The sequence below is a fragment of the Micropterus salmoides genome, unplaced genomic scaffold, assembly GCF_014851395.1.
Source record: "Micropterus salmoides isolate LMB-PRFRI ecotype aquatic unplaced genomic scaffold, ASM1485139v1 Ms_hic_scaffold_12, whole genome shotgun sequence".
Taxonomy (NCBI): domain Eukaryota; kingdom Metazoa; phylum Chordata; class Actinopteri; order Centrarchiformes; family Centrarchidae; genus Micropterus; species Micropterus salmoides.
Window position 1 is genome coordinate 36,039,437 of NW_024040263.1, and position 23,857 is coordinate 36,063,293.

The 23,857-nt window shown below is 44.5% G+C and overlaps 1 protein-coding gene across 7 annotated transcripts in view; it reads left to right on the forward strand.

Moving 5' to 3' along the window:
* LOC119899909 (semaphorin-5B-like) overlaps positions 1 to 23,857 on the forward strand; it is a 149,617-nt gene that overhangs the window by 84,007 nt on the left and 41,753 nt on the right. For all 7 annotated transcript variants that reach the window (XM_038714740.1, XM_038714742.1, XM_038714741.1 and 4 more), the window contains exons 8-10: positions 8,247 to 8,382; positions 10,357 to 10,564; positions 10,736 to 10,943. In XM_038714740.1, coding sequence (XP_038570668.1) covers positions 8,247 to 8,382; positions 10,357 to 10,564; positions 10,736 to 10,943 — 552 coding nt within the window. The remainder of the gene's footprint in view (positions 1 to 8,246; positions 8,383 to 10,356; positions 10,565 to 10,735; positions 10,944 to 23,857) is intronic.

Here is a 23,857-nt window from a genome sequence, read left to right on the forward strand (position 1 = left end):
CTCACAGTCCGTCTCACAGTCTTATAGTCCACCTCTCTCTCTGTCTCTCACAGTCCGCCTCACAGTCTTATAGTCCACCTCTCTCTGTCTCTCACAGTCCGCCTCACAGTCTTATAGTCCACCTGTCTCTCTGTCTCTCACAGTCCGTCTCACAGTCTTATAGTCCACCTCTCTCTGTCTCACAGTCCATCTCACAGTCTTATAGTCCACCTTTCTCTCTGTCTCAGTCTTATAGTCCACCTCTCTCTGTCTCTCACAGTCCGTCTCACAGTCTTATAGTCCACCTCTCTCTCTGTCTCACAGTCCGCCTCACAGTCTTATAGTCCACCTGTCTCTCTGTCTCACAGTCCATCTCACAGTCTTATAGTCCACCTGTCTCTCTGTCTCTCACAGTCCGCCTCACAGTCTTATAGTCCACCTGTCTCTCTGTCTCTCACAGTCCGTCTCACAGTCTTATAGTCCACCTCTCTCTGTCTCTCACAGTCCGCCTCACAGTCTTATAGTCCACCTTTCTCTGTCTCTCACAGTCCGTCTCACAGTCTTATAGTCCACCTCTCTCTCTGTCTCACAGTCCGCCTCACAGTCTTATAGTCCACCTCTCTCTCTGTCTCACAGTCCGCCTCACAGTCTTATAGTCCACCTCTCTCTCTGTCTCACAGTCCGCCTCACAGTCTTATTGTCCACCTCTCTCTCTGTCTCACAGTCCGTCTCAGTCTTATAGTCCACCTCTCTCTCTGTCTCACAGTCCGTCTCACAGTCTTATAGTCCACCTGTCTCTCTGTCTCACAGTCCGTCTCACAGTCTTATAGTCCACCTCTCTCTCTGTCTCTCACAGTCCTCCTCACAGCCTTATAGTCCACCTCTCTCTGTCTCTCACAGTCCGCCTCACAGTCTTATAGTCCACCTGTCTCTCTGTCTCTCACAGTCCGTCTCACAGTCTTATAGTCCACCTCTCTCTGTCTCACAGTCCATCTCACAGTCTTATAGTCCACCTTTCTCTCTGTCTCAGTCTTATAGTCCACCTCTCTCTGTCTCTCACAGTCCGTCTCACAGTCTTATAGTCCACCTCTCTCTCTGTCTCACAGTCCGCCTCACAGTCTTATAGTCCACCTGTCTCTCTGTCTCACAGTCCATCTCACAGTCTTATAGTCCACCTGTCTCTCTGTCTCTCACAGTCCGCCTCACAGTCTTATAGTCCACCTGTCTCTCTGTCTCTCACAGTCCGTCTCACAGTCTTATAGTCCACCTCTCTCTCTGTCTCTCACAGTCCGCCTCACAGTCTTATAGTCCACCTTTCTCTGTCTCTCACAGTCCGTCTCACAGTCTTATAGTCCACCTCTCTCTCTGTCTCACAGTCCGCCTCACAGTCTTATTGTCCACCTCTCTCTGTCTCACAGTCCGCCTCACAGTCTTATAGTCCACCTGTCTCTGTCTCTCACAGTCCGCCTCACAGTCTTATAGTCCACCTGTCTCTCTGTCTCACAGTCCGTCTCACAGTCTTATAGTCCACCTGTCTCTCTGTCTCACAGTCCGTCTCACAGTCTTATAGTCCACCTCTCTCTCTGTCTCACAGTCCGCCTCACAGTCTTATTGTCCACCTCTCTCTCTGTCTCAAAGTCCGTCTCACAGTCTTATAGTCCACGTGTCTCTCTGTCTCACAGTCCGTCTCACAGTCTTATAGTCCACCTCTCTCTCTGTCTCACAGTCCGTCTCACAGTCTTATAGTCCACCTGTCTCTCTGTCTCACAGTCCGCCTCACAGTCTTATTGTCCACCTCTCTCTGTCTCACAGTCCGTCTCACAGTCTTATAGTCCACCTCTCTCTCTGTCTCACAGTCCGCCTCACAGTCTTATAGTCCACCTCTCTCTCTGTCTCACAGTCCGCCTCACAGTCTTATTGTCCACCTCTCTCTGTCTCACAGTCCGTCTCACAGTCTTATAGTCCACCTGTCTCTCTGTCTCACAGTCCGCCTCACAGTCTTATAGTCCACCTGTCTCTCTGTCTCACAGTCCGTCTCACAGTCTTATAGTCCACCTCTCTCTCTGTCTCTCACAGTCCGCCTCACAGTCTTATAGTCCACCTCTCTCTGTCTCACAGTCTTATAGTCCACCTCTCTCTCTGTCTCTCACAGTCTTATAGTCCACCTCTCTCTCTGTCTCTCACAGTCCGTCTCACAGTCTTATAGTCCACCTCTCTCTCTGGCTCTCACAGTCCGCCTCACAGTCTTATAGTCCACCTGTCTCTCTGTCTCTCACAGTCCGTCTCACAGTCTTATAGTCCACCTGTCTCTCTGTCTCTCACAGTCCGTCTCACAGTCTTATAGTCCACCTGTCTCTCTGTCTCACAGTCCGTCTCACAGTCTTATAGTCCACCTGTCTCTCTGTCTCACAGTCCGTCTCACAGTCTTATAGTCCACCTCTCTCTCTGTCTCACAGTCCGCCTCACAGTCTTATAGTCCACCTGTCTCTCTGTCTCACAGTCCGCCTCACAGTCTTATAGTCCACCTCTCTCTGTCTCACAGTCCGCCTCACAGTCTTATAGTCCACCTCTCTCTCTGTCTCACAGTCCGCCTCACAGTCTTATAGTCCACCTGTCTCTCTGTCTCACAGTCCGTCTCACAGTCTTATAGTCCACCTGTCTCTCTGTCTCACAGTCCGCCTCACAGTCTTATAGTCCACCTGTCTCTCTGTCTCACAGTCCGTCTCACAGTCTTATAGTCCACCTCTCTCTCTGTCTCTCACAGTCCGCCTCACAGTCTTATTGTCCACCTGTCTCTCTGTCTCACAGTCCGTCTCACAGTCTTATAGTCCACCTGTCTCTCTGTCTCACAGTCCGCCTCACAGTCTTATAGTCCACCTGTCTCTCTGTCTCACAGTCCGTCTCACAGTCTTATAGTCCACCTCTCTCTCTGTCTCTCACAGTCCGCCTCACAGTCTTATAGTCCACCTCTCTCTCTGTCTCTCACAGTCTTATAGTCCACCTGTCTCTCTGTCTCTCACAGTCCGCCTCACAGTCTTATAGTCCACCTCTCTCTCTGTCTCTCACAGTCTTATAGTCCACCTCTCTCTCTGTCTCACAGTCCGTCTCACAGTCTTATAGTCCACCTGTCTCTCTGTCTCTCACAGTCCGCCTCACAGTCTTATAGTCCACCTCTCTCTCTGTCTCACAGTCCGCCTCACAGTCTTATAGTCCACCTCTCTCTCTGTCTCACAGTCCGTCTCACAGTCTTATAGTCCACCTGTCTCTCTGTCTCACAGTCCGTCTCACAGTCTTATAGTCCACCTCTCTCTCTGTCTCTCACAGTCCGCCTCACAGTCTTATAGTCCACCTGTCTCTCTGTCTCTCACAGTCCGCCTCACAGTCTTATAGTCCACCTCTCTCTCTGTCTCTCACAGTCCGCCTCACAGTCTTATAGTCCACCTCTCTCTCTGTCTCACAGTCCGCCTCACAGTCTTATAGTCCACCTCTCTCTCTGTCTCACAGTCCGTCTCACAGTCTTATAGTCCACCTCTCTCTCTGTCTCACAGTCCGTCTCACAGTCTTATAGTCCACCTGTCTCTCTGTCTCACAGTCCGTCTCAGTTACCAGTGGTTCAGGACTCACCTGAGCCAGCCCTAACTATAAGCTTTATCAAAGAGGAAAGTCTTAAGCCTACTCTTAAATGTGGAGATGGTGTCTGCCTCCTGAACCCAAACTGGAACCTGGTTCCACAGGAGAGGAGCTTGATAGCTGAACGCTCTGGCAGGAACCACAAGTAACCCTGCATTCTGGGAGCGCAGTGCTCTGGTGGGGTAGTAAGGTACTATGAGCTCTTTAAGATAAGATGGTGCCTGACCATCAAGAGCTTTGTAGGTAAGAAGAATGATTTTAAATTCTATTCTGGATTTTACTGGAAGCCAATGCAAAGAAGCTAAGACAGGAGAAATGTGATCTCTTTTCCTGGTTCCTGTCAGAACACGTGCTGCAGCATTCTGAATCAGCTGAAGAGTCTTAATGGACTTTTTCGAGCAGCCTGATAATAAGGAATTGCAGTAATCCAGCCTAGAAGTAATAAATGCATGGACTAGTTTTTGGCGTGCATGGAGGACTCATCATTAACATGTACAAACTGAAATCGATCTGATAAATAGGACTTAAACCAGCTTAGAGCGGTTCCTTTAATGCCAATGAAATATTCCAGTCTCTGCAATAGGATCTGATGGTCAATGGTATCAAATGCAGCACTAAGATCTAATAAAACCAGTACAGAGACAAGTCCTTTGTCTGATGCAATAAGGAGGTCGTTAGTAATTTTCACCAGTGCTGTCTCTGTGCTATGATGAGCTCTAAATCCTGACTGAAAATCCTCAAATAAACTATTGCTCTGTAGAAAGTCACACAGCTGTTTAGCAACTGCTTTCTCCAGAACCTTAGAGAGAAATGGAAGGTTAGATATAGGTCTATAGTTGGCTAAAACATCCGGATCAAGTTTGGGCTTTTTCAGAAGAGGTTTAATTACAGCTACTTTAAAGTACTGTGGTACATAGCCTGTTGATAAAGATAGATTGATCATATCTAGTATAGAGGTGCTGACTAAGGGTAAAACATCTTTAAGCAGCCTAGTCGGGATGGGGTCTAAGAGGCAGGTTGATGGTTTAGATGAAGAAATAATTGAAGTTAGTTGGTAAAGATTGAGGGAAGCAAAACAGTCTAAACATGTATCTGGTTCTACAGCTGTTTCTAAGGTTCCTGAGTTAAGAGATAAGTCGGTGCCAGTTGAGGGCAGGTCTTGGTGAATTTTGTCTCTAATAGCTAGAATTTTATCATTAAAGAAGCTCATGAAGTTGTAACTACTGAGAGCTATGGGAATACTTGGCTCAATAGAGCTGTGACTCTCTGTCAGCCTGGCTACAGTGCTGAAAAGAAACCTGGGGTTGTTCCTATTTTCCTCTATTAATGACGAGTAGTACGCTGCTCTGGCATTACGGAGGGCCTTCCTATAAGTTTTAAGACTATCTTGCCAAATTAAACGAGAATTTTCCACTTTGGTGGAACGCCAATTCCTCTCAAGTTTCCTCGATATTTGCTTTAGTTTGCGAGTTTCAGTATTATACTATGGAGCTAACCGTCTTTGTTTTAGTATTTTCTTTTTTAGAGGGGCTACAGAGTCCAGTGTCATTCGCAGCGAGCCTGCAGCACTATCAACAAGATGATCGATTTGCGAGGGACTGAAATTACAATACCATACACCAAAACAAGGTCGAGGGTGTGGTTAAAACAGTGAGTCGGTTCATGAACACTCTGAGAGAAGCCCATGGAATCTTACAGAGAGATAAACGCAGTACTGAAGCTGTCATTCTCAACATCCACATGAATATTAAAATCCCTACAATAATAACTTTGTCCGTTTTAAGGACTAAAGTTGACAAAAACTCTGCAAATTCAGATAAGAATTCAGAATACGGACCGGGTGCTCGGTACACTATAACAAAAAGAATTGGTTGCAGTGATTTCCAACTTGGGTGTGAAAGACCAAGAACAAGGCTTTCAAATGAGTTATAGTTTAGGTTTAGAGCTGATTAGTAGGCTAGAGTCGAAGATAGCTGCAACTCCACCTCCTCGGCCTGTGCCTCGAGGAATGTGAGTATTAATATGACTGGGAGGGGTGGATTCATTTAGGCTAACATATTCTCCATCACCCAGCCAGGTTTCAGTAAGACAAAATAAATCAATATCATAATCTGATATAAGTTCATTTACTAGTACAGCTTTAGAAGAGAGAGATCTGATGTTTAAGAGTCCACATTTAATTTTCCTATTCGTTTTCACTATTGCTCTTGTGGTTTTAATTTTTATGATGTTTTTATGCACAGCTCCTCTTCTGTTTACCTTTGATTTAAATAATTTCGATGGTCGGGGGGCAGACACCGTCACTATAGGATTTTCACTAAGTAACTCCTGAAATGGAGGAGCAGAGAAGTGTGTTAGACTGCGACTCTGCGTAGGGTTTTGGGTGGGTAACTGCTGAAAAAGAAGGGCAGAGAAGTGTGTTAAACTGCGACTCTGCCTCCTGGTCTCAACTCTGGGTTGTCATGGATTTGGTCCACTAATAAACTTGGCCAGATTTCTAGAAATGAGAGCTGCTCCTTCCCAAGTGGGATGGATGCCGTCTCTCTGAATCAGACCAGGTCTTCCCCAGAAAGTCTGCCAATGATCTGCAGAGGAGTAACTGAACATCTGACACACCGAGCAGGAGAAAGTAGGAGAGAGAGAGGGAGAAGGAGAAGCCATCGCTAGCTGCTAAGCTAAAGTCGTTAACGGCTAAGCTAAAGTACTGTAGCGTCAGCTACCAAAACTTTAGAACAACTATGAGATTGAACAGCAGTCACTAAAAGATGGAAAGAACTGTGAGTGCTTAGGCAAAATTACTGTAAGAATAAGTGTTTAGCGGACAGTTGGCCGCTGTAATCTAACAAATGTAACTGGTATTTAGCGAGAGCAGCACAACACGGTACCAACACACAAGCACCGGAAACGGAAATGAGTCGACACGCTTACCGCAGTACGTCAGCAACCTCTGGAATGTCCGTACGTCACATTATCAACTCCTCAGAACACTACCATCAATGGGCAGATGGTGTGATTCGTAGAAACATATAAGTATCTCAGCAGTTTGATTGACAATAAATTGAATTTTAATTCCAACACTGAGATGCTCTGCAAAAAAGGCCAACAAAGACTGTTTTGCCTTCGCAAACTGTCAAAGTTTCATGATGATAAGACCCTCATGACCCTTTTTTATAAATCATACACTGAGTCTGTATTAACATTCTCTGTAATTTGCTGGTATGGTAATCTCACTGTTAAGGCCAAAAACTGCTCTTTCCAATATAGTGAAGGTCAGCAGTAAAATTTTAGGTGTCCAGCAGTGTAGCCTCACTGACCTGTATAATAGACAGGTAGTTAGGAAGGTCAAATCAGTTATTGCTGATAGCTCCCACCCCCTTCATTTGGAGTTTCAGATTACCCCCAGTAAAGAGCAATAGATACAGGCACTCATTCGTTCCGACTGCCATCTCTTTTCTAAACTCAGTCCGGAGAAGTAGATAGAGTTAAATAATTAAATAGTGATGGGGTTGTTATAACATGTATAGTACTGATGTTGATGATGTTGTTGAAGTGATGGTGATTGTTATGGAAATGTTCCCCTGTGTTGCAGTCTATTATTGCTATATTGTTTTATGATGAACATCGTTAGATGTTTCGTTTTAACATGTGGTTGTCGAATTGGAGGCCTATTTATTTTATTTATTTTTAGAAATGGACCACCTCATTCTGTAGCGCCTATCTATCTATCTTCTCAATTCTCTGTTGTACAACCAAAGCTTTTAACTGCCGCTCTGCTCGCTTTGCATTTGGTTTCCTACAGTTGGGGATTGGTTACCGCCGGTTTACCACAGCACTCACTCTACATCACACTCCTAGTCTCAGCCTCCTTGTCACTGTTGTCTCCATCAGAGCCATTGAAAAAAAGAAGAAGGAAAAGTTCTTTTACAGAGGTCTGGAGACTGTTCTCTTATGCAGGCTGCAAGTCAGTCAATGAGCCACCTGCATGGCCTTCCTCATTGTTTAGATGCGCATCACTTTTCCAACCTCTGGCAATAACAGAGCACATTAGTTTTCTCACAATCCACAACTGGATTGCTGAAAGAAAGTAGTATTCAAAAGATGTAATGTAAATGTAATCATAGATCTCTTAAGCGGCTTAGAAACACCTTCAAGGTAAAAATAAGGATATTAGAAAAGGAATAAAGACATATGTTTTTATTTTTATTTCTATTAAGCATGCAAGATTTTTGATGCATTTTGTGTGATAAATCAGCCAAACCAGAATGTGCGGAGGTCATACGATCAGTTTATATCCCAACATTCTAGTGAAAGCCTCTTCTTTAATGTGGGTGAAGATAAAGCTTAAACTAACTAGTAAGTGGACCTTTTGAGCTTAGATTGTCTTCACCATATACTATTCCCAAAGGTCAAGAATGAGCTTTCATGCAGTTTCTCCTTGTAACTTCCAATCTGCCTTTTCATCATCAAATTCATGCTCTGTCTTCTGTTTCAAAAGTAATCCAGTGATTGTTGTCCTTGCATCCATGGTTACTGCTGTTAATGCTGCCCCCATCCTCTCATTTTCTCCCTCTGCCATTTTCTGCTCCCTGCTATCTTCCCTTTGCTGTCATGTCATTCCTATCCATCTCTCTATAAAGCAACACTATTGCAGCATCTGCGGTGTGTGCCTTCAATCTGAGCGCCATCACCAAGGCCTTCAACGGGCCCTTCCGCTCCCAAGAGAACCCTCGCTCTACCTGGCTTCCCACGCCCAACCCCATCCACAACTTCCAGGTTAGTTTAACCACTTAACCACATCCAGACTAGTCTAATCCTAAATCAATCCACATTATTCTGAACACAATTAAGTTGGCCATCTGTGACAAAACCACCATATAGCTCCTTTTCCACTGCATAGTACCAGCTTGACTGGACTCTACTCCTTTTTTTGGTTTTCCATTGCGGAAAAGTTGTACCTCTACCTGCTTCCAGGTACTTTTTTTCGTATCACCTTCACTGAGGTTCCAAGCGAGCTGAGGGATACTAAAATGTGACGTGAAAACACGACAGACTGCTGATTGGTCAGAGAGAATATTCACTATTCACTGCATCATCATTGTGTGCGCCAGAAAGAGACCAGCAGCAAAAAGTTTTATATTTTACAGTTTTCATACGAAGTTTTGAGGTGAGAAATCAGCTGTGTACATTTCGAATATTGACAGTTTTACGAGAAGTGATGGCGGAACAAAAATGTGCTTGAATGTTTTTGGAGTTGAGGAGCTCTGCAAGTGGCTGCGGGAGAAGCCTGCTGTGACCCGCGGGAGGAGCACGTGAGGCCGGCCAGCCGCCCACTCACAGAGCCCTCTGCTCCCGCCGTCACACAGACCGCTACAGCAACAACGGCAGAGGAAAACACAGCTGGAAGGTTTTCATACCGCTTATCTGTCTTCACATTCTGAGGAATGTTGAAACGTTTTAACTTAAATCAAGAGAAAGCTGTGTGGGTCGCTGGTGTGTGTGTTGCATTGAACATTACATTGTGGCAGTTGTGTGTGGCGTCGCTATGACGACCAGCTACATTGAGGGGTGCTATCTCTGGGTAGAATCTGCAATGGAAAACGGAGCGCGGCCAAACCGAGTCGAGTAGAGGCGAGGCAAGGCGAGTTGAGCTGGCACTGGTAATGGAAAAACGGCATATTTTGCCAAGATGTTTCTTGTACTAAGAAACAGAGCAAGCAACACTGAGTCGTTAAGTCAATTTCTTTTAAGCATAAACAGGAAGAATGCTTACCACTTTTAATAATTGCTGCAGTTTTTCTGCATACAGATGATCAAATTCAGAACCAAGTAAAAACAAGCCTAAATCCCAATAAACACATTTCCTTGTTACTTCAGGAGAAAGGATTGTGTTTTCCAAGAACACGTCTTCTCAGACAGGTTTTGCCCCCAGGCTGTATCATTCAAATGAAAACTCTCTAAATTATGTTTATTTTTAAATTAGCAAAACTGAACCATCTCTATGCAAGTATCTAAAACCACTATGGTTACCTTACAGACTGATATCAACAACAAAAAAATTAAATGGCCAGCTAACTGCACAGGTTAGTGTCTATGGGCAGAAATGCCTGTGAACAGAGTGTATCCCAAAACTCAGATTCCCAAACTAATAATTATTTTACTTTCTGTGGAACTTATTACATGTTCTGATTATCACTAAATAACATATTAAAGGTAACAAAGCGCAGTGTAGTACTGTAAGAATCTGCAAGATTCGTCATTATTTCACAAGAAAAAAGTATGAAAAATTTAGATTTCGGATATCTAATAATATAGATATCAGTTACCTACTAAAATTGAAAAAACATTGTTATACTTCCATAACTGTCTATAGCTCCAAAGAAATCCAGAAATGCAATCTATGAACAAATCAATCTCTCAACAAAGCTTTCAGAAGGCTGTCATTTTATATTTGTTTTTCTGCAGTGTCTCATTAAATTGCTCTGTTGTCACATCACAATCACACTGTTGTTTTGCTCAGCTGAAAAAGGTACAATTACTGAGAAGAGAATGAAGAATTGAAACAATCTAGCCAGACACAGTGTATTGATATAGTAAGTACAATGAGTGAGTGAGGTGCACTGTTTGTTTTTTCTTCCTTTGTTGTGTTCTTTCTGCCTGCCTTTTTCATTTTTCCATCACACATTTTCATATTCTCTTCTTACACCTCACCCTTCTCTCTTCTCTCACCCCATCGCCTTTCATCTTCAGTGTGGTACTATAGATGACGGAGGTCCTGACAAGGGTTTGACGGAGCGCAGCCTACAGGATGCCCAACGGCTTTATCTAATGAATGACGTGGTCCAGCCAGAGTCTGTTGATCCGGTGCTCGTGCAGGATGACGTTCGCTTCTCCAACTTGGTTGTGGACAGTGTTCAGGGCATGGACAGCCTCTACCATGTTATGTACATCAGCACAGGTTAGTAAAGGAGAAGAAAGGAGCAACCTAACTTATTTTCACACACCTCACTTATATTAAGTAGAAACATTTCTCATTTGAAAAAGAAATATCAAGCAAAAATGTGCATTTTAATTTGTCTCTATACAAGAGCTTTCTGATATTTCTGAAAAGTTCTTCTTGTCCAATCAGAATATGGCACCATCTTAAAGGCACTGGCTACACCTAATAAGAATCTACAAGGCTGTTATTTGGAGGAGATGGAGCTTCTCCCACCAGGGGTGCGCGAACCAATCCTAAGCCTGCAAATCCTGCACAGCGACAGGTCGCTCTTTGTTGGGCTCAACAACCAAGTCCTGAAGATCCCGCTGGAGAGGTGCTCCACCTACAAAACTGAGACGTGAGTTCATGCAGAGAATCTCCACACCTAGTGGGAATTTTGATCCAGGTCAATGGGAACCTTAACCTAACTGTAACTAGGCCATTCATAAAATCTCAGAGAGAATGTTGACAATACAAACTAAGAACTTATAAGGTGGAAAAAACAAATCTATCAAGCAGGTGTAAAGAAAGAAAATATGACATTAAAGTTATTAAAAAACTGGCTGAATTCAGCAGGGTTGTCAACATTATAGGCACCTAACTGTGATGTTAGTAGACACCCAGGGATGTCTATATCCACAATTCATCAAATCAAAGGAGTTTTTATGGACTTTCCACAGACTTAATACTACTACAGTTGCAAACTCACCAGATTTTATTTGAAAGATTACCATAATACATACAAACGTATGGCTCGTTCTTACCATTGGTCCTTTACAAATTGGGCAACACAAATAAAGTGCAAGTTGAAATCTTCACCTTGAGCAAAATTTTCCTGCATTGCAGGACTTTGCAGACATCGGATTCTTCACAGATCCGGAGCTGTTCCTGGGTTAATCTTCACTCTCGCTTCTTAACCTGTTTTAAAAATTGCTTGTCGTCTTGTGGACAGACATGACAAAGTAATCAGCTTAATTTTGGGTTTATACCACTGTAAACCAGATTATGTTACATAACCCAAACATTCATGGGTTGTGATAATGCTCAAGTAAATGCAAATAATCCAGCGGTCAAACTTATGAATGTAACTCAAGGTGAATATTCGATTCGCTTTCCTTGTGAACACACCGTAAGTCCCATCTAAGTGCATGTTATACCGTCACATAGCCTTTCACTTGAGTGATGGCTTAATATTTCTTCCTCGTTCATCCGCTGGAGTCAGTACTGCCACTTGTGGTCAGAAGATGTTTTACAACAGTGTATGCTGCTTCATCAGTATTCTTGCAGTATAGCTTTTAGCCACCAGTGGCAACACTGAATAAAATGTTGCACCTATGATAAAAAAATGTGGGGGAGATTCACAAAGAGTGGACTGCAGCTGGAGTCAGTGCTTCAAGAACCACCACGCACAGACGTATGCAAGACATGGGTTTCAGCTGTCGCATTCCTTGTGTCAAGCCACTCTTGAACAAGACACAACGTCAGAAGCGTCTCGCCTGGGCTAAAGACAAAAAGGACTGGACTGCTGCTGAGTGGTCCAAAGTTCTGTTCTCTGATGAAAGTAAATTTTGCATTTCCTTTGGAAATCAAGGTCCCAGAGTCTGGAGGAAGAGAGGAGAGCCACAGAATCCACGTTGCTTGAAGTCCAGTGTAAAGTTTCCACAGTCAGTGATGGTTTGGGGTGCCATGTCATCTGCTGGTGTTGGTCCACTGTGTTTTCTGACGTCCAAGGTCAACGCAGCCGTCTACCAGGAAGTTTTAGAGCACTTCATGCTTCCTGCTGCTGACCAACTTTATGGAGATGCAGATTTCATTTTCCAACAGGACTTGGCACCTGCACACAGTGCCAAAGCTACCAGTACCTGGTTTAAGGACCATGGTCTCCCCTGTTCTTAATTGGCCAGCAAACTGGCCTGACCTTAACCCTATAGAAAATCTATGGGGTATCGTGAAGAGGAAGATGCGATACGCCAGACCCAACAATGCAGAAGAGCTGAAGGCCACTATCAGAGCAACCTGGGCTCTCATAACACCTGAGCAGTGCCACAGACTGATGGACTCCATGCCACGCCACATTGCTGCAGTAATTCAGGCAAAAGGAGCCCCAACTAAGTATTGAGTGCCGTACATGCTCATACTTTTCATGTTCATACTTTTCATTTCTAAAAATCCTTTTTTTTGGATTGGTCTTAAGTAATATTCTAATTGTCGGAGATACTGAATTTAGGATTTTCATTAGTTGTCAGTTTTAATCATCACAATTAAATGAAATAAACATTTGAAATATATCAGTCTGTGTGTAATGAATGAATATAATATCCAAGTTTCACTTTTTGAATGGAATTACTGAAATAAATCAACTTTTTGATGATATTCTAATTATATGACCAGCACCTGTATACCAGGGATAATGACTAGGGCGGGAGCAACACAGGTGAGAGACATGAGGCTAACGAGACACAGAGAGACAGCAGGGAAAACAGAGAGACACCAATAAAACCATAGGGAACCTAATAACCAGGAAGAAACAGAATATAAATTACTGATCCAGAACACAAGCAGACAGATCACAAATATACCAATAAACTACAACTAACAGGGAAAACAGACTGAACTAAGATTAAACAGATAACAGCACAAACATGGACAAAATGATACAGAAGTGTGCAGACCAGGAATAACACTAAACATGAACTAAACGAGAGAAACAGAGGCAAAACAGAAGGACACATGAAACAACGGCAAAACCCAAAAACCCACAGGGGAAAAAATACAACTCATAACACATTCACTCTTGCAGTCTTTCAAACGCACTGAGCTGCTTGTTGTACTGCTGTTTGTGCAACTTAGAGGAAACCACACACACATCCTCAGAGCAGAAGGAGCAATTAGCCGAGATAGTGGTAGGTAGGTACATTTATTGTTACAATATAACAGGTTATATGATGAAATGAGCTTTGTAACTCCCCTCTGCTACATAGGAGACAATATACATTAATACAGAAGCAGTTCTAAAAATGTTAAACAGAAATAAAGAATATTCAATGTTCAGTGGAGCAGTGCTGAGGATGAATTAGAGTTTGATAGCTTGGGGGGAAATGCTGCTCTGCAGTCTGGTGGTGTGGCAGCAGAAACTTCCATATCTCTTCCCAGAAGGCAGCAGGGTGAACAGGCTGTGTCTGGGTGGGTACTGTCCTTTAGTATCCTTTGGGCTCTGTGCAGGCATCTCACTTCACCGATATCACTGATGCTCGGGAGATGGGTACCAATGATCTTCTCAGCAGGTTTAATTACCCACCACAGAGCACTTCGGCCTTGCATATTCCATGCCAGAGAGGTAGGTTATAACTTTGCTGAGCCTTTGCTCTATCACTTTGTCAGTCATTGTATTTAACCAGCTCCGCCAGTGTAATACCAGAAATGCAAGAGTACTTGTATCTTAAACAATGAGTACTTAGGCAAGGAAAAACTTTCAAAAAGAAGAATTTGACAAGGCACATTTTTGCTTCTATCACTACCCTGCTTGAGCAGCACAAGTTAGCACTTGTTGCTGAATTCAAGTCATCTTTAGGGCTCTTTGAGCTAAATTAGATGGAACTCTCATTAGGGTAAATGGCCATTCAATTTCAATTCAATTCAATTTTATTTATATAGCGCCAAATCACAACAACAGTTATCTCACAGCGCTTTTCATAAAAGAGCAGGTCTAGACCGTACTCTGTGATGATATTTACAGAAGCCCAACAGTTCCCACCAAGAGCAGCACTAGGCAACAGAGGCAAGGAAAAACTTCCTTTTAAGAGGCAGAAACCTCGAGCAGAACCATGGCTCAGGGTGGGCGGGCCATGAATGGTGTATTTAACTGGGTGTGTTATGGGCCTGGATGGCATTTGTTCCTGCCTATATATGAAATATAAGGTGGCTGATCTGGAGGAACACAGCGGGAATCTGTCAAGAGGGCTCGCTGAATGGCAAGTTTTTCTCTGAGATGCTTGTCATGACCGTCAGAGAACAGCCTCTTCAATCCCCTCCATAAAAATGATTGGGCACACCATTTCACAGCTCCTGGACCTGGTCCCACTGTGCCCATTCACTAGCAAGGACCACGCCACAACAATGCGTGATTTAGAGGTACATGCAAATATGGAATACATGGATTGTGGAGGATCGAATGCATATAGACGGGAATGGAGATGGTGGAAGAAGGATGACGTCTGATAGGCTGGTCTGAGAGAGTGGACAGAAGACCGGGCAGAGAGACTCAGTGTGGGGGTTCCGTCTCGGAAGTGTTTTCGCCCGAGCTTATTTCAAGCTCCCCGGACGGTACCTAGATGAGACATGAGAGCTGTGCCCTGATTGAATAGGAAGGGATGAAGGGATGAGGGAAGTGGGGATGGGGGGTGAAGGGATGAGAGGAGCAGGGAAGAGAGAAGAAGATGGAGGGAACAGAGGATGAGTTGATGTGTGTAGGGATGAATGGATGAAGGGAAGGGAAAGGGAGGGTGGGTCGAGCGATCTGAAACAAGCGTGCTGTTAAGCGTGTGTGTTACGAGCACGTAAACAGGACTAAGGCACGACAGAGACAACAGTTCAGTAGAGAGCAATGGGGGACTTTATTATACAGTTCAGTAGGGTTCTCGGGAGGAGCAGGGGGAATGATCCAGGTCCAGATGGGGAAATACAGAGCAGCTGGTGAGGCTGGAATGGCGAGTGGTGCACAGGTGGGCAGGCGGGCAGGCAGGTTTGGGTGGCTCTGTATGGACGAGGGAGAACAGACAAGGTTAGCATAAGCAACGGGAAGTCACGAAAACTAGTTGCTCATGAAAAAACGGGCCAAGGTGTGTACCACGGTCGATCTGGTGAATACTGGCGTGCTGGACTGGGGGTAGATAACGGGTAGTTGATTGGAATGAGGCGCAGGAGAGAGAACCATGCCCACCTGCAACCAAAACGGACACACTAGGGAAAAAACAGACAGACGGACACAATAGGATGGGGGAAACAGCAGAGGACAAAAGGCAAACGGAGGAGAGGGACCACTGGATACAACAGTGTGCTGTTGAGTGTGGATCATTGTCTGTCTTGCATCCAGCAATCTGAAACAAGCGGGGCAGGCGGTGCGGTGCGATATATGTAGCCTTGATGGGTGATTGGAGGTGTGGTTGAGGCGTGGCCCCCTGCTCCTGAACTGAACTTAACAAATCAACTTAATTTCACAAGCAAGGACCACGCCACAACAATGTGTGATTTAGAGGTACATGCAAATATGGAATGCATGGATTAAGGAGGATGGATTTATAGAAGGGAAGGGTGATGGTGGAAGAAGGATGTCGTCTGATAGGCTGGTCTGAGAGGGTGTACAGAAGACCGGGCAGACATACTCAGTGTAGGGGTAAGCCCCCAAAAGAGTCCGATTAAGATCAGGTTCGAGTTCCTCAAGCCTTGGTTAGCGTGTTATAGCGGAGGAACGGAATTGGACTGACAGCGTTTGTGCTGAAATTGCAGTTGGACTTGAGGTCCTGAAAGGAGAATGACCGATGAAAGGTGACGTAATGTTTTGAAGCAATTTCAGCAGTTAGGTATGTTGACAGCTTTGTAGCTTGGCAAAATTGTTGTTATACGTTCGTGCCAATAAGGCTGATTTGAATTGAATTAAATTGGGAGAAGCTTGGGCAGATGCTGTAGAGGATGGCTTCTGGTGACGCGTCAGAGAGGTTTGTTAGCTGTGGTATGACGTGGCTGAAAGAGTGAGACTGGTAAAGGATGATTCTGTGGCCCAGTGTCGACGATGGTTTGCTGATGGTGCTGTGGTGGCAGGAATGTCAGCTGCCCTGAGGATGAACCGATATATAGCGATATTCATGAGTCTGCGAAGGAGTGAGGTGCTGACGGAAGAATGGGATTGACCTTGTGGAATCTCTATGACTGTAGTGTTATCTGGGTGGATGAGTGTGGACTCACTAGACCCTTAAAACCCACAAGGATGGTGGCTATGACGACGAGGTAAGTTTGTAACTGCTGACGAAGGAAGGCTGGACTCTAATGAGATCGTGGCATGCGTGAGGAGTGTCTGGAAGGACTGCGACACATAAATGATATACCAAGGTGCAGTTCTGGTCAGTCTGCTGGTGTGATTGAATAATGCTGCTATGCGAAAAAGCAGAAACATAGAGCCTGCAATGCAGTGAGGCCCCAGTGTTGAATTAATGCAGACCATCGTGCCCTTTAGTCTGGGGACATTAACAGAAGGACATGAGTCTGCGAGCCTAGGGATAATGTGAGATGCTACGTGACTTGCAAGAGAGGGATGTATGAGCTGAATGATGTGACGGAATAATGAAGATTTGAGAGCGCTCCAGTATGTCCCCGGGTTAAATTGCGGGGTACGTCCAGCTGCCTGATTAGTGAAATGTACATGGTAGCTGTAACTTCTCTTTGTTCTTCTCTAAGATTGTTGCGAATAAGCAGTATTTCTGGGATGATCAGCAGGGGACACCTAGCTGATCCGTTTACTTCTTCGAAACTTGAGTAAAAGAGAGATAGAGGGACTAGCGGATTGCTGCCCAGAGGGTCAGGATTACTGGTGGCCTGAGGGCTGTTTGGCCTGCCGTTAATTATCCGCTTGTCCAGCAACAGCAATGTAAAACAACAATGTAGCAAGATTAGTAATTAATTAATTAATTAATTAGGTGTTGTGGTGATGCCTTGCGGCATTAATTAATTAATTAATCTAGCACGTAGGACGATTGGCACATCCACCGTGTCCGCATTGCTCTTTCTGTTCTCTGTCGGTGTTTAAAAGCTTCCGCGCACGTGGCCATATGTTTTAGCGTTTGTGTGTGTGTGTGTGTGTGTGTGTGTGTGTGTATAAGCCTTTTCGGACAGGGAGCAGCCCACCTTGTCACAGGTAGGCTGAGTGCAGACTGAGGTGAGGACCCAAATGCAGACCAAAAGGCGAAGCGAGAGGAGGATGCAGTTCAAAAGGTGATTTATTAACTCTTACTTAACTAAACTGAAATAGGCTTACGTGGAGCTCGAGGCAAAGTCCAAACAAAAGGTAATCCACAGGGAGTAGTCCAGAACAAAGGGAAACAAAGCACAAGGCTGAACGCTCAACATAAGATGCACAAGGACAGATCTACCAAAGTAAAACACAAAACATGGAAAGACAGAAAAATCAGGACACCGACAGAGACGGGACCAAACAGGAGACAAGACTACACTAAAACATGGAGATATAAGACTGGGGACTAAGACAGACCGTAATGAGAAAACACAGAAGTACACAGATAAGGAAAACACTAAACATGAACTAAAGCATAGGACTAAGAACTAAGATGAGAGACAAGACAGTTACTAAGAAAACTTAAAATGAATGAACAAAATAAAGTAGACTACAAAACTCTAAACCATGACAACAACAGCACAAAACCAAATCATAACACCCCTCCTGTGTAGCTGGGCTACATGTTAGGATCCGCGGGGATCATTGTGCTTGTTGGAACAGACAGCAAAACGCTGCTGTGACCTTGGCAACGGCTTCTGATTGCTACTAAATCCAGATGAACGTGGTAGCGAAGATTGCCTAGTTAGATAAAGCCGGCAGGAACATGGATCTAGAGTTAAGTTAATTGCTGGGGACATGTATCCTTAACGTATGGAAGGATGCAGAGGCTGAAAAGGTCTGAAGTGAATAGTGAGCGTCTGGCTGTAAAGCACGTTACTGTTTCCGCGAGCCTTGACGAACATGTCACCAGAATGAAAGGTGGATGACATTGGAGTGGATGACTGAAGTTAATACCTGCTAAGTGAGTCTGAATGGTAGAAAAGAAAGATTAAGTGAAAAGAAAGATTAAGTGATAATGATAATTACATCATTGTGGGGCGGCTGTGGCTCAGGAGGTAGAGCGGGTTGGCCGTTAATCGGAACGTCGGCGGTTCAATCCCTGGCTCCCCCTGGTTGCGTGTCGAAGTGTCCTTGGGCAAGATACTGAACCCCGATTTGCCCCTGGCGGCTGTTCCGCCAGTGTATGAATGAGTGTGAATGCTAGTTTCCGTTTGAGCACTTAGGTTCAGTGTATGAATGTGTATGACTGGTGAATGCAGATGTAGTGTAAAAGCGCTTTGAGTGGTCGAAAAGACTAGAAAGGCGCTATACAAGTACGGAGCATTTACATTATTATTAAACATATATTAGTATTTATTTGGAATGCATGTAGGTGATAAAATTGCGGATTGATGTGGCGTCCAGAGAGGGGATTGACGGCTGATATGTGGCGTAATATGCCTCGAAGCAATTCCCGCCAGTAAAGTAGGCTGAAAGAGTTCTTGGGGCGAAGCTGTAGAGAAAGGTTGTTTGTGAGGTGTTCTCGACTGAAATTTGTTGAATGTGTGGCTGAAAACGGTGGGACAGGCATGGAATGAAAATCCAATTCAAGGGCAAAGAGCCTGAATTTTGTAGAGAATATTCAGACATGAAGCAAGAGAGACAGGTGAAGGTCAAAGGATTGATAGAACTGGCTGGGTGGCTGGTGCTGCCGTGGCCAGAGAAACTGCTATGGAAGGAGTACGTTGTTGAGACACAGAGCAAAAAACATCTGAGTGTTGGGGAAGGGAGGTTGGGGTAAGGACAGACCATTTGGAAATGAAGGAGAAAGCTGAGGATCGCCGACTCACATATTGAGGTCCATTGAGTTGTGAGCGGCTCTTGAAGTGCTGCGTTGGCTGCTTGGAAAGAAAGGAGCAGAGGCTGTATGGCTGTAAACGTCAGAAGAAAGGGTTGAGGAAGGGATGATGGGATGAAAGGATGTGTGTGCACCGGAGATGAGTGCAGCCTGCGAACACAGGGATGAAAAGAAGGCAGAGATTGCCTGAGAGACATGGAGGGAGCAGGCACATGGGGAAATACAACCTGAACCCCGCCAGGGGGAGCTGGTGATGCGGCTGTGTCCGTCGAGGCCCTGTGACTTCATGTGACGCCACTGGCCGTGGCCTACCCTGGCTGAGAACCGGAAGTGCTTGTTATTTGTTGTTGCCTGAGTATTGCTGGAGGCTATGTTGTGGTTGAAGGGAATGCCTTTCCCTCTGAGAAATCGTTGGAGGCGGGCGACGGTCCAGCACCTTGAAGAGTAGCTCCGTCGTAGTAGTTTGTAAGGGAGGAAGAGGAAGAGAGGTGCTGATGCCGACTCCCACGACGTCCTCAATTTCCTGACCTTGCTGACTGAGGGGAAGAGGCCTGAGAGCTGCAGGGAGTTGGAGATATTTCATTAGAGAACTGGAGATACTGGCAAGCGAGGCCCTTGGGTTGCAAGCTGCTCCCCTGAGACACTTGATTGATGTCTGCCTGGAACTTAACATTACCCTGTTTCGAATAGATCGATGTCTGAATCAGGTGAGGGTTAGGGTTAATTTGGATTTGGATCTCTGGATCCGTGAATGTGATCATGCTGTTGAGCATGGATCGTTTTGTATTCAGTCCTGCATCGAGCGATGTGAAACAAGCGGGGCAGGCTGAGCGGAGCGGTATATGTAGCCTTGATGGGTGATTGGAGGTGTGGTTGAGGCGTGGCCCCACTCCCGAACTTAAGTTAACAAATTAACATAATTTGTTGCTACGTCTGCAGCAGTACCACTTTAAAGAAGTGTCGATTCAGGGCTTGCAAACACGGAGAACTGGAGTATCACAGCCATCTGGTAGGCAAGCTGGAGGTCATGATATAGTGCTGGTCCAAATCAAGGCTGAACAAATGAGGAGGGTGAGAAAGCAGTATAGACAGAAATGGAGAGAGGGAGACCGAGGCAGAGAGCAAAATGATTACACTGAGCTACACTGTAATAAAAGTAACAGCATTCTGGAGCAGTAATACATCCACAGTGTGAACAGCGTCTCTCTCTTTCTCTCTCGGTGCTTGGCTGGTGAAGTGTTCCTTTGATTGGTCATACAGGCGTAGCAGCAGTGAGCTCTAGAGGCCTGCTGACAGGCTGGCAGCCACAGCCCCAACATGGGGATGGTTCTATAAGCTCCTGTCACACAGACAGATAGGGAAGTCCCCACCATGGTATGGGGTCTCATATGGACTAATGCTAAAATATAAGAAAAGCTGCACTGCAACATGTCATATGCATTGGTTTTTAGAGATGCTAATGTTCAGTGGTTTTCCTTGATGTCCACTTAGTGGTTTCCTGAAGAGATTTCCTGATGTTGGTTTAAACTTCTGCTGCAGGCGGGCTGAACTGCTTCGCCTCATGACTACTGCCAGGTCACTGTTTATCACACATACCACCATACACTCATACACACATAGCAAAGTGAACCACAGCCCTTTAAGTGGAAATGTAACTATCACCAGTGGGACAATTGTGCTGGCAATAGAGTTACAGAAAGCCTGATTTGTTTTGTTTGATCTTCTTCAACATAATCCTCATCATTTATTCAGTCTTTCCTCCTTTGCCTCCTTTTTGTTATTTCTGTTTCCATATTTTTTTCTTATCTTTTTCTTTCAACTTTCTCCTCATCCCCCTCTGTGAAAACAGTACCAAAAATAGCATCCAGCATTCACTTGAATCCACTGTGTAAAACCACTCTTCCCTGTCTGACACCTTCAGTTTCAACAAATGAAAATCTATCCAGGAAAGAAATGTAGTGCACTTTCTTTCAAAGTTGGCTTTTTGTAAGGGGTGCAAGCACTGTGCTACTGTTCTGAATGACACTATCAATCAATCAAAATTTATTTATAGAGCACTTTAAAAATCCAAAGTGGACACAAAGTGCCGTACAGTAAAGCAATAAATGAATACATAAAATACACTAAATACAAAGCTCACACGACCCATAAAATACAAATAAAAACAATAACAACCATACATAAAACAATAAAATCAATACAACCAAAACAAGAAATGTCAATTTCAGTTATCAAAGGCCAGGGAAAAGAGATGGGTCTTAAGAAGAGACTTAAAAACAGACAGTGAAGATGCCCGTCTAATGTGCAGAGGTAGATCGTTCCACAGTTTAGGAGCTGCTACAGCCAAAGCACAGTCCCCTTTAAACTTGCGCTTTGTTTTGGGCGCACTTAGGAGCAGCTGATCGGCTGACCTGAGAGAACGGGTGGGTCTATAGGGGTGTAGCAGCTCAGAGATGTAGGGTGGGGCAAGACCATTAAGACATTTAAAAGCAAATAAAAGAAACTTAAAATGGATCCTTTGATGTATAGGCAGCCAGTGGAGTGAGGATAAAATGGAGGAAATGTGCTCGTGTGCAGCAGCGTTTTGAGCCACCTGGAGACAAGCAACAGAGGACCCACTGGCCCCAACGTACAGTGCATTACAGTAATCCAACCGAGTGGTGACAAAGGCCTGGATTACTGTCTCAAAGTGCTGCCTAGAAAGAAATGGCTTTATTTTGGCTAGTTGCCTCAATTGAAAAAAGCTTGTTTTAACCACTGACCTTATCTGTCTGTCAAGTTTAAGGTCAGAGTCGATTTTAACCCCAAGGTTAGTGATTGTTGGCTTGATATACTGACTCAAGGAACCCAGATCGGCAGAGGGGATCCCAGTAGTGCCACCAAAAACATCACTTCTGTCTTACTTTCATTCAGACTTAAAAAGTTAAGAGCCATCCAAGCCTTTATGTCATCAAGACACTTAAGTAATGGTCCAAGAGTTTCATTCTTTTTAAGAGGCACATAGATCTGACTATTGTCTGCATAACAGTGGAATGACATACCATGCTTCCTAAGTATGGAACTAAGTGGGAGCAAATAAAGAGAGAAGAGGGCCTAATATTGAGCCCTATGGGACCCCACAAGAGAGAGGAGCAGAATCTCCACAGCTGACACAGAAAGTTCTACCTTCCAAGTAGGACCTGAACCATTTCAGTGCAATGCCCTTGATGCCCACCCACCGCTCCAAACGTGAGATCAGGATTTCATGGTCCACTGTGTCAAAGGCCGCAGTCAGATCAAGAAGCACAATAATACCACAATCCCCGGAGTCAGTAGCTAAAAGGATTTCATTAACTTTTAGAAGAGCTGATTCTGTGCTATGTATGGTTTTAAAACCAGATTGGAAGACTTCAAGAATATTGTGCTCATCCAAGAAGGCCATTAATTGACTGCAAACTATATTTTCAAGGATTTTTGACAGAAAGGATAGTTTAGAGATAGGTCTGAAATTAACGAGATCTGCAGGATCCAGACCAGGTTTCTTAATTAAAGGTTGCACTACTGCATGTTTAAAAGTTCAGGGACCACCCCTGAAAAAAGGCTACTATTTAAAACTGCAAGAATAGATGGCCCTATAGTAGGGAAAACCTCCTTAAAAAGTCGAGGAGGGATAGTATCATTTGTAGAACCTGAACAATCTTCTGTAAAACAGACAAAGTCACAGGTTCAAACTTGTCAAAGACAGCAGAAAAGAGGACAGGGACTGAGGGATCATAAGCAGAAAGTGAGATTTGAGCCCTAATGGTAGTGACCTTATCAATAAAAAAGTGAAGAAATTTTTCACACACAGCATGGGAGGCATCAAAACAGACAGTTTGCAGGACATTGAGCGCTGAGTCTATAGTCTCAAACAAAACACGAGGCTTGTTACAGTTTGACAGAATAATTTCAGCGAAATATTTCCTTTTTGCTTCTTTCATAATTGATAATGCTGCCAGCAGTCTCTTAACATTTGAAAAGACACATGCAGTTTATCCTTTTTCTATTTGCGCTCAACCCTACAGCACTCATGTCTGACAACACGGGTAGTGTCATTCAGCCAAGGTTCAGCTTTAGTTTTAGATTGCCTGATTTTCAATGGAGCCACAGAGTCTATAACAGTTTGGCAAGTGGAGTGAAACCATGAGCTAAGCTCCTCTGAATCATTACATATAGACTCCATTGAGTTGTGAGCGGCTCTTGAAGTGCTGCGTTGGCTGCTTGGAAAGAAAGGAGCAGAGGCTGTATGGCTGTAAACGTCAGAAGAAAGGGTTGAGGAAGGGATGATGGGATGAAAGGATGTGTGTGCACGGGAGATGAGTGCAGCCTGCGAACACAGGGATGAAAAGAAGGCAGAGATTGCCTGAGAGACATGGAGGGAGCAGGCACATGGGGAAATACAACCTGAACCCCGCCAGGGGGAGCTGGAGATGCGGCTGTGTCCGTCGAGACTCAATGGTATGTCAGGAGTGCTGACTGAAAATGAAGAACTGTGGAACAGCAGTGGAAGGGTTAATAATATGGCAGCGCCATGCAATAGTGCGAGGTTTAACTGGATTACAGGCAAGAA